General features: G+C 44.4%; 1 protein-coding gene across 8 annotated transcripts in view; it reads right to left on the bottom strand.

Annotated features, from left to right (window-relative positions):
- Nucleotides 1-575: 575 nt before the first annotated feature.
- JMJD1C (jumonji domain containing 1C) overlaps nt 576-8632 on the bottom strand; it is a 155934-nt gene continuing 147877 nt past the window's right edge. For all 8 annotated transcript variants that reach the window (XM_064662341.1, XM_064662342.1, XM_064662344.1 and 5 more), the window contains 3 exons: nt 7151-7327; nt 1902-2033; nt 576-1479 (listed from right to left, as the gene is read on the bottom strand). In XM_064662341.1, coding sequence (XP_064518411.1) covers nt 1390-1479; nt 1902-2033; nt 7151-7327 — 399 coding nt within the window. In that variant the 3' untranslated portion in view covers nt 576-1389. The remainder of the gene's footprint in view (nt 1480-1901; nt 2034-7150; nt 7328-8632) is intronic.

Genomic DNA, 8632 nt, shown 5'->3' with positions numbered 1-8632 from the left:
ATTTGACATAAATTCCAAGTTTTCAAGACAACTAAAGACTTCTGCAATGAGAAATTACTTTTGTGTTTCACTGTTTTTAAGGGTAATTTTATATGGCATTTGGGGTTTTTTGGTTACCCAAACCCCAGTGAGATGTCAGACTGGGAGCAAGACCCAAGCGCATTACTGTACCCAGGCTAATTATCATCCCCTTTCAGACACATCGGGAGCTGGCCAATGGCTGTGCTCAGCATCTGATATCCATCCAAACGTTTCAATAGTTTTAATAACTTAAATCAAAGTACACTTTAACTTTTCAAACTCACTCCAAGAGTGAGAATTCTGCTCAACTAACACTTATCATTATTAAATAAAACCAGATACAAATATATTTTTTAAACATTATTTTGTGGTATTACTTGAACTGTAAAAAGCCTCGTTGTTATAAAATAATTATTCTGCAGAAACGCCTTTTCCCCCTTTCCGCAAAGCAGGAGCCGATTCCCAAAGGGAAGGTGGCTCTGCCCGCAGTCCCGGCTCCGGCCCGCAGAGGGCAGCACCGGAGCTGCACAGGCACAGAAACCGACAGCACCACGTCTGATAAAGTCATTTTAATGGAAAATGTAAAACCCCTTTCAACTTCAATGTACAAAGCATGTGTAACACTTGCACTTTTAACAAATTAAAGCAAGCCAATGTTTTAAAAAAATACATCATTGAATGTATATATGTATATATTTACATAGCATATTAAGTTTAATATTTAAGCTTTAAAAGTTCACATAAATTTTACCAAAATGAGACAATTTTTAAATAAATTACACCTTTTGAAAACGTTTAATTGTACACTGAATAGCTTCAATAAAATACTGAAGTGTCTGTATTTAATATCTACTTTATATACTTTATATTTTACAAAGTTTACAGTTATTTGGCAGTAATTTTCAGATTATGACATGACTGCTGTGCGGACTCAGCAAGATCCCAAATGCAGGCAATAGCTGGTGTTTGTGTCCTACTCTCACAGTAACTGTCTCAATGTAGTGAAAAATATCTGAATTATTTTAGCAAACTGTACAAGTCACATTTACATTTGATCAACAATATAGCATAGAATTTTGTGGTTTTTTTCCAAAAATAAATACATCATCTTAAATCTTTGACATTTCACAAACTTCATGTACATTATAATACAGACAGCAGAATGCTGCTCAACTGTTTGCAAGTGGAACATGGAATCACAGTGGCTGTGATATGAAGCTCTACCGTCGCAGTGTCATTAACAAGTAAATACGATGACTATTTTTTCTTGGCACCGATGGTTTGTGAAGCTTAAATTAGTGTGCATACCATTCACAGGCCAGGGGAAAGGACCTCCCTCTGATGGTAACTCCAAAAAGCAGAACGCGCTCAGTTTTCATCCATATCTTCCATTTCACCTTCGTGGATCTTCAAAGCTCTCACCATTTCTTTAACTGCGTGGTACAAGATATTTTTAACCTGCAAGAACATCAGACAGATTTTAGTAAGGTCTGTGATTGAGGAACTCTGCAAAGTTTAGGACTGAGCGCTAAGCACAGTGGATGAAAAAAAAGGAAGGATGCACCAAGCCCCTGCAAAAGGGAACAGCTTTTTACACATTTTAAAATGTCATGTGAAATAAATAAAACCAGCAACTCAAGGGAGAGTCGCTTAGAGCCCTGGCATTGAAGCTGCTGCTCATTGTTATTCTGTGTGAACAGCAGTGAGGAAGTAGCTCCACGAACTGCTCGGCATTTCAATGAGCCCCAGCACGCCCTGCCTTCCCAGCCCTGCCTTCCCAGCCCTGCCTTCCCAGCCCTGCCTTCCCAGCCCTGCCTTCCCAGCCCTGCCTTCCCAGCCCTGCCTTCCCAGCTGCTTCCAGAGCGGCCTCCGCTTCCTACCTGCAGTTTATCATCGTAATTGATTTCTTCCTTCGACAGCCTCAGCTCCTGCGTTAAGTGAAATGACTGTACAAGGTGTTCTGGAGACACAAAGTCTTCAGTTACTTGAACACAGCTGTGAAAATTTTGCACCTATCCAAAATAACAAGAAGAGACTGATAATTAGTATTTGGGGTTATTCTTTGGCAGAAAGACCTGAGAAAAGAATGGGCCTTGACATCCCTTAACCACAGCCTTATCAGACTAAAGGGCAGCTTCACAGGTATAGAGCAATTAAGTGTATTTGACTTAGATCTAAGAGCTTCTGGCAAAAGGCACACTTTGAACACTCTGATGTGTTATTCCACCCTTTCACCAGCTGCTGCACAGCCTTTCACCAGCTGCTGCACAGCCTTTCCAGCCACGGCGTAGGCACTGGATCCGCAGACCCACCCGGCCACAGCCCTGCCCTGCAGGACCCAGCTCCTCTGGGAGCTTCCACACTCATGGAGAAGTAATGCTGGTGGGAACACTCAAAAGAAAAAAAAAATCATGAACAAAGAAAGGGGTAGATTGAGAAGGGGGGGGGGGGGAAAGCACTTTCCTCTTACTGGTGTGAGGTAACTGCTGAGGAACAGACACCATCTCCTGCCACTCAGGTCCTACCTGGAGGACAGGGGAGAGGGAAAACAGTTCCTGGTTGTGACCTGACTATCAACTCCTGCTCGTTCCCTTCAGGAACATTCAGTATCGGATTTTCACCCCTAAACCCTTACAAATTACACTGTAATTTGTAATTCAGCATGTCAAAACCCTCACTTCCCCGAACTCCAACAGCTCCTCAGAGTTGTGCAATTCTGTGGAATTCCCAAAGCCTGGGGCTGGGGAGGCAGCTCTGCTGACATCCCAGCAACACCCAGTCCCACCCTGCTCAGGGCTGACAGAGATCTCTACAGTTTAAGGTCGAACCTAGCAAAATCTAGAGTTTTTAAATGCATACTCTAAAACTTCCATTATGGTACCTGACATTCAAAGAAACCCCTGGGGCCTGCACAGCTGAGGATACAGGACTTCATTTAAAAATTATTCTCTTCTTCAAAACCACTGCCCAAGCATGGGCAGCTCAGCCCTCTACAGCTGAACTCCCAGTGGTAACTCCAGCTCAGCACTTGTGTTGCATGCAGGGTTTCTGCAGCCCCATCATCAAGGACAAAGCAGTGCTGGTCCCTCCTGAGAGTGAATCACAACAGAAGACATTCCAGATTCGAGGAGGGTTTGTTGATGCCACAGTTTGCGAGCGGCAGAAAGCCAGGAGCAAGGCAGCAGCTGCACAAGTGCCATCATGAGGCTCTCCCCTCTCAGGGAATTTCCTAGAGCCTGGGCTGAAATTTCTCTGCCTGGCTACAGCCCCCTCTCCTCCCTCAGACTTCTCACCTCTTTCAAGTCTCTACCTGCCCTTGTTTTCCCTGCCAGCCCATGCAAATCCCACAGGACTCATTCACTTTCTCCTCACCAAGACAAGGTTTCACCAACTCCCTCTCCCTCCATGGCAGAATAGGGAATGTTTCCCTCAGACCTTTCATTCTGCTATGCCTTAAGCCTCCTTCCCTTCCAGGGCCTGTCTTATCCGTGTGAAAAGCCTGTGGGGAGGACAGATTTTACCATGGGAATACCCCCCTGGCAGCCCACAGGCAGTTCTATTTATAATATTTATAGCACAAGCTGATACAGTGACACACACAAATAAAAACGTTCAGCGAGGATCCCCCGGGGTTTGCGGGGTGAGGAGTGCAGCACTCCCACGCCTGTGCCACTTCCAGCTGAACTGACAACAGCTTCACACCCAGCCCACACACAGCAGAGGTTTTCCAGCAGGGCCAGGAGATGGGTGGAGTGTTGGAAAAGCCTCAGACCTGGGCTGGGACAGGGAAAGGTGACTGGGCAGGGAGGAAAGGGCCACCCACCCGTCCTCACGGCCACAGGATCAGCCACTTCCTGCAAGGCTCAGCTCCGGGAGCTCTGCACTCGCCACGCCCAGACCTTTATCCCACATCCTTATCGGAACATCGCCAGGATGTCCCATTACCTCCAGCACGTAATTTTACAATATATAATCCTGCTGTTAAATCAAGATAATACCACTATAAAACCCAACATTATAATAACCCGTTTCTCTATGAACGAGTTTTGCAGGGAGCCTCAACACCACATTTCAATCACTGACTCCAGTACCTTCAGCTTTTAATTCATCGCCAAAACATTTTACAAATTTGGAGCCACCAAGTTAAAAGCAGACAGGGCATCCCTAGAGATGCCTGTGATGCAGCATGACCCACAGAGGAGCAGCAGAAAGAGTGACTCATTCAGGACAGCACAACACTCCTTTTTTAGCTGGGGAAGTTCCAAGGAGAGCTCAGGGCTCCCTGTTCCAAGCCCCACAGAGCAAACAAGGCCCAGACATCAGCAAGGCAGGGACACTGCTGAGCTCCCGACTCACACAGCCGAGAAGGAAGGACACAGCGTGATCCCACAGCACATCCCTCACGCTGCATCCAGGGAAGCATCTGCAGAGGTGACCGGTGCAAGGCTGCATCTATTTCTGGTTTCCTCTCCCGAGAGAGCAATTCCCTCCACAAGAGGCACTGACAAGGCTGCCCTGCCCGTCACAGCTCACAGGAGAGGCTCTGCCTCCCACCCCCACCCCAGGAACAGCCAGACTTTGCCTACTGCAGTGATCACCAGGGGGATGTGACTGCTGCCTGCAAGGACACAGGGAGAGGAGAAACCTGGGAAGCAACAAGAATGCTTTATGCTACCATAAAATGTTAAGAATAAGTTACTTTAAAAGCTAGACATGAATCCACAGAACCTGGGAAAGAGGAAAAAAAGGATATACAGAAGAAAACACACAAGCTCCTCCACAGTTTTACTGTTAGAACAGTAAAACTCTAGACCAGCACACCAGAAGCAGTAGTGTACCAACAATCCTAACTGGCTCCAGGATGCAAGTGTCTGACCTACACCATGCAGTGACCACAGGCACCCAGGCTCCCTAACTCCAGCCCTCAGCCTGATTTCCTCTGCTCCACAACATTACTGATGAGCAAACAAAAATAAAAATGTTAATTTACCACCAAATTTAGTATCAACTCTCACCTAGTTTTAATAATTAAAGACTCATGATGCACATGTAAATCTGAAACACTCAATGTGTAAACTCAACGTGGTATGTATTCTTGTGCAGACTTATTTTTCAGTGTTTAAATGTGCTTTGTATCTCTGAAGTGCTGGTGCTGATCCCTAAGGTCAGTATTTATGCACCTCTATATAGAGAGAGCACTGTGCACACATACATGAAAGAACACGATGCTTTCATTTCCTCCTACGTGGCAGATTCACAGGAACTTACAGAAGATGAAAAGGTTCTCAGCTTCACCCACTAAGGTTTAAAAACACCACGTTATTAACTCCTTGGTGCCAGAAGCTAGAACATTACCACTTCAAAAGCAATCTGGAGTTTAAAGCCAAGGAGATAAGAGTGATCTTATTTTTGGTCCTTAAATGTATGAACTGCAGTGAAGCCTGGAACAGTCCCACTACTTCATGTTTTATATTCTGCATCCCTTTATATAATGTCACATGCTATATAAAGCAAATTTCCCAGTATATTTGTTATTTTCTGTGGGTTCCCTTTTCACTCTCATATCTGGGACATCTCTCCCTTGTTTCCAGAGATCAGAGCAAGATTACAGGAGGATGCAATACATGACTCTGGGAGCCCCAGCTGCTTTAGCCCAACAGGAGCCAAGAACAACAGCAATGTCAGACATTCTTTCACCTTTGTGAAGTAACATCAAGCCCTGGAGATAAGGTACAGGGAAAGGTAACCTACAAAAACTCCAGATTTGGGTCACCTGGGTTTGTTTGGGGCTCTTTGGGTGTTTTTTTTTCTTTGCCAGAAAACAAATCCCTGCAGACTATCCAGAGCTACGTACCACCACATTAAACCCACCCAAAACCCCACTGGAATGATGAGGAGCCTGGTCTGGGTAAGGTACCTGTTGTTTCCAATGCCCCAGAACTGACAGAGCCAGCAGAGAGAGCAGGGACAGAGCAGCTGTCATCACCAGGCAGTTTTTCACAGAGGAAGAAGCCCCACTGCCCTGGCCACGGTGACATGGCAAGCCATTGCTTCCTCCCTGCCAGCAGGTGGAAGCTGATCTGCACATCAGAAACCAAATAGCATCTTCCCCAGAAAGGCCTGGCCTCGCTTGAACCCGCGTGGAGATCAATGATAAATGTTTAATAGCATGATGGTTTACAACCCCAAGTGCAGGGTGGGCATGCTCCTCATTCCTGGACAGTCAGCTCCCTCCTTAGTGCTGCCTGGCAGCTGGTGACACAGCAAGGAAGAAGGCTCCATTTCCTGCTGAAGCAGGAAAAGGTTAATGAAGAAAGAAAGAAATCTATAACGGCCCCAAAACAACTGTGCTTTCTTCCTCTTTTCACCAAGGAGCAGCAGTTCACAGACTGGGAGGAAAAAAAAAAAAGGCCAAACAAAAGGCAGTGCCAGGAGATGACTGAAGCTGACTGCCACAAATTCATCCTGTTTCTCCAGAACTGCCCCACTGGCAGTACTTTTCCTTATATAACTAAGGATTAAATCAGCTCAGCTGCTGCAAAGGCAGTATACTCTTTCTGATGGCAAGAAGGGACAATGATGACTCCAGGTGACTAATGTACCTTTTGTGTAAAAATAAACAGTGTGGCATGGGAAAACAACCAAAACCCTTGTTACAGAAACACCAGAATACCCACTACAATTCTCCTGTGGCTGAAGAGAAAAACAGTGACATCCAGGTGGTTTTTACCTGCTCGAGTTGCTCTCCCTGCCTCTCCCGGTGAGGTCAACTTTTGGCTTAGAAGAAAAAAATTACTAACCTGACTTTGCCATAACTAACCCCAGTTTGTTTAGAAATCTGCTAAGGAAATGAGAAGTGGAAAACAGCGGTTAATAATAGTCTGTTCATTTGTAATTCTAAAGTAAAAAAAGGAACTAATATTTAAGGCATTCAAGTTGCTGTACATTAGCACTGGTTAATCAGTTACACCACTAGATGTAACTTTATTTTACATTCCTATATACTAACAGCCACTAATAAGAAAATAAAATCTACTTGCGTACAGATGTATCTATGTCTTTGGAAAAAAGTCATTTTACTGCATTTATGCTATTTAATCCTGCGTGTCTTTAAGCTGAGGTACATTACCTGATGAAGTGCTCCTGCTGGTAGAATAATAGCATCTCCAAGGAACTGAATAACCGTACAGGTTTTTACTCCATATTCTTCGAAAAGTCTTTGGCGAAGTTTTCTGTTCACATACCAGCTCTGATCACGTATTGGATCGTGCTCGGGTAAAACTTCTAAGCCTTGCTCCTTTGCTATCTGAAAGTACAGGACAGATCCCAAGTCACTTCCAAAATAACCAAACCTTTTGCTGATAAACTGAAAATATATCTAACTTGCCAGTAACGTTACTGTGTTCCCAATATCCAAACAAGAACTCTAGTCAGGGATTCAAAACAACCTCAAAGGAACTGTGAAGTCCCACTGAACTGAAGACATCTGCAGCACTCCCACTCCAAAATGCAGAGCTGTAAAGAACTCTGCACAATAATCTACTAATGAGCCAGACACTCTCCGTGTGACTTCTTTCATCCAGAAAATAATATCTGACCTCAGGAGTTCCTGTGCTGCCAATTCCTCAGACTTACAACCTTCAGTTTTGACACAGACAAGCACCACCACAACCCCAGCTTCAGGAAAAAAGCAGCAGATAAAAACCCAAGGGTCCTACAGTCCTGGGAAACCTGCTCCAGGTGACTCTGCTGGAGCGCAGGGCTAGACAGAGGGCCATCAAGAGGTCCCCTTCGCACCCCAATCACACTGGGATAAGAAGTTATTTTCCTACCATCCCATGAGGGTATTCAGAAAAAATGATGGACATATAAAATACTTCCTGACATTGGTAAACCAAACTGCACACCCATTTCTCACCTGTGAGCCACAGGGGAACAACTATTACTGCTACTGCTACTAAATCAATTCTATTGACTCTGATCCGCCTATCATAAAAATTATCTCATTAAAAACATAGATTTTTACTTATATAGATATTAAATATACTTAATTATGTGATGCAGAGCTTGAAGCTGTTCTTCAGTATTATCCTCCTTCTTCTAGGGGGATAAAATCTCACTATCTTGTTACAGTTATCTCTTATCAGCAAGCAAATGGTCCCAGCGTTTACCCATCAATTAATCTCCCATTCAGTACTTCCAAAATACACTCCAGTACACGACTCATTCTGGATACCAGGGCAAGCCATGGCAGCAAATGATGACCTTCATTACACAGCACCCTAAGTGCTTCTGTTTCAAACCTGCTGCTCAAAGAGTTTCACAATATCCCTTGACTGCTCTGAGACAGGAAACGCTGAATACTCCTCATTGTCCACCTGTTCACTTGCAGTTGTGCTTTTGTTCACAATTCTTTTTCAAACTGAAGAGCCACAATCTAATTTATGAGCATCTACTTTTTGAATGAACAGAAAAGTCTTGCTGTATAATTCATAATCTCCTGGAATCAGCTGTGTTTTATTTACTAGTGCTCATTTCCCCCCCCAGTTCAGCTTGTCAAAGAGCAAATGTCTGAGTCACCAGAGGACAGCTGCCTTGGTACAGAAACACT

Source organism: Pseudopipra pipra, chromosome 8, assembly GCF_036250125.1.
Source record: "Pseudopipra pipra isolate bDixPip1 chromosome 8, bDixPip1.hap1, whole genome shotgun sequence".
NCBI lineage: Eukaryota > Metazoa > Chordata > Aves > Passeriformes > Pipridae > Pseudopipra > Pseudopipra pipra.
Note: the sequence above shows the minus strand (reverse complement) of the source record. Positions and strands in the feature narration are given on the sequence as shown.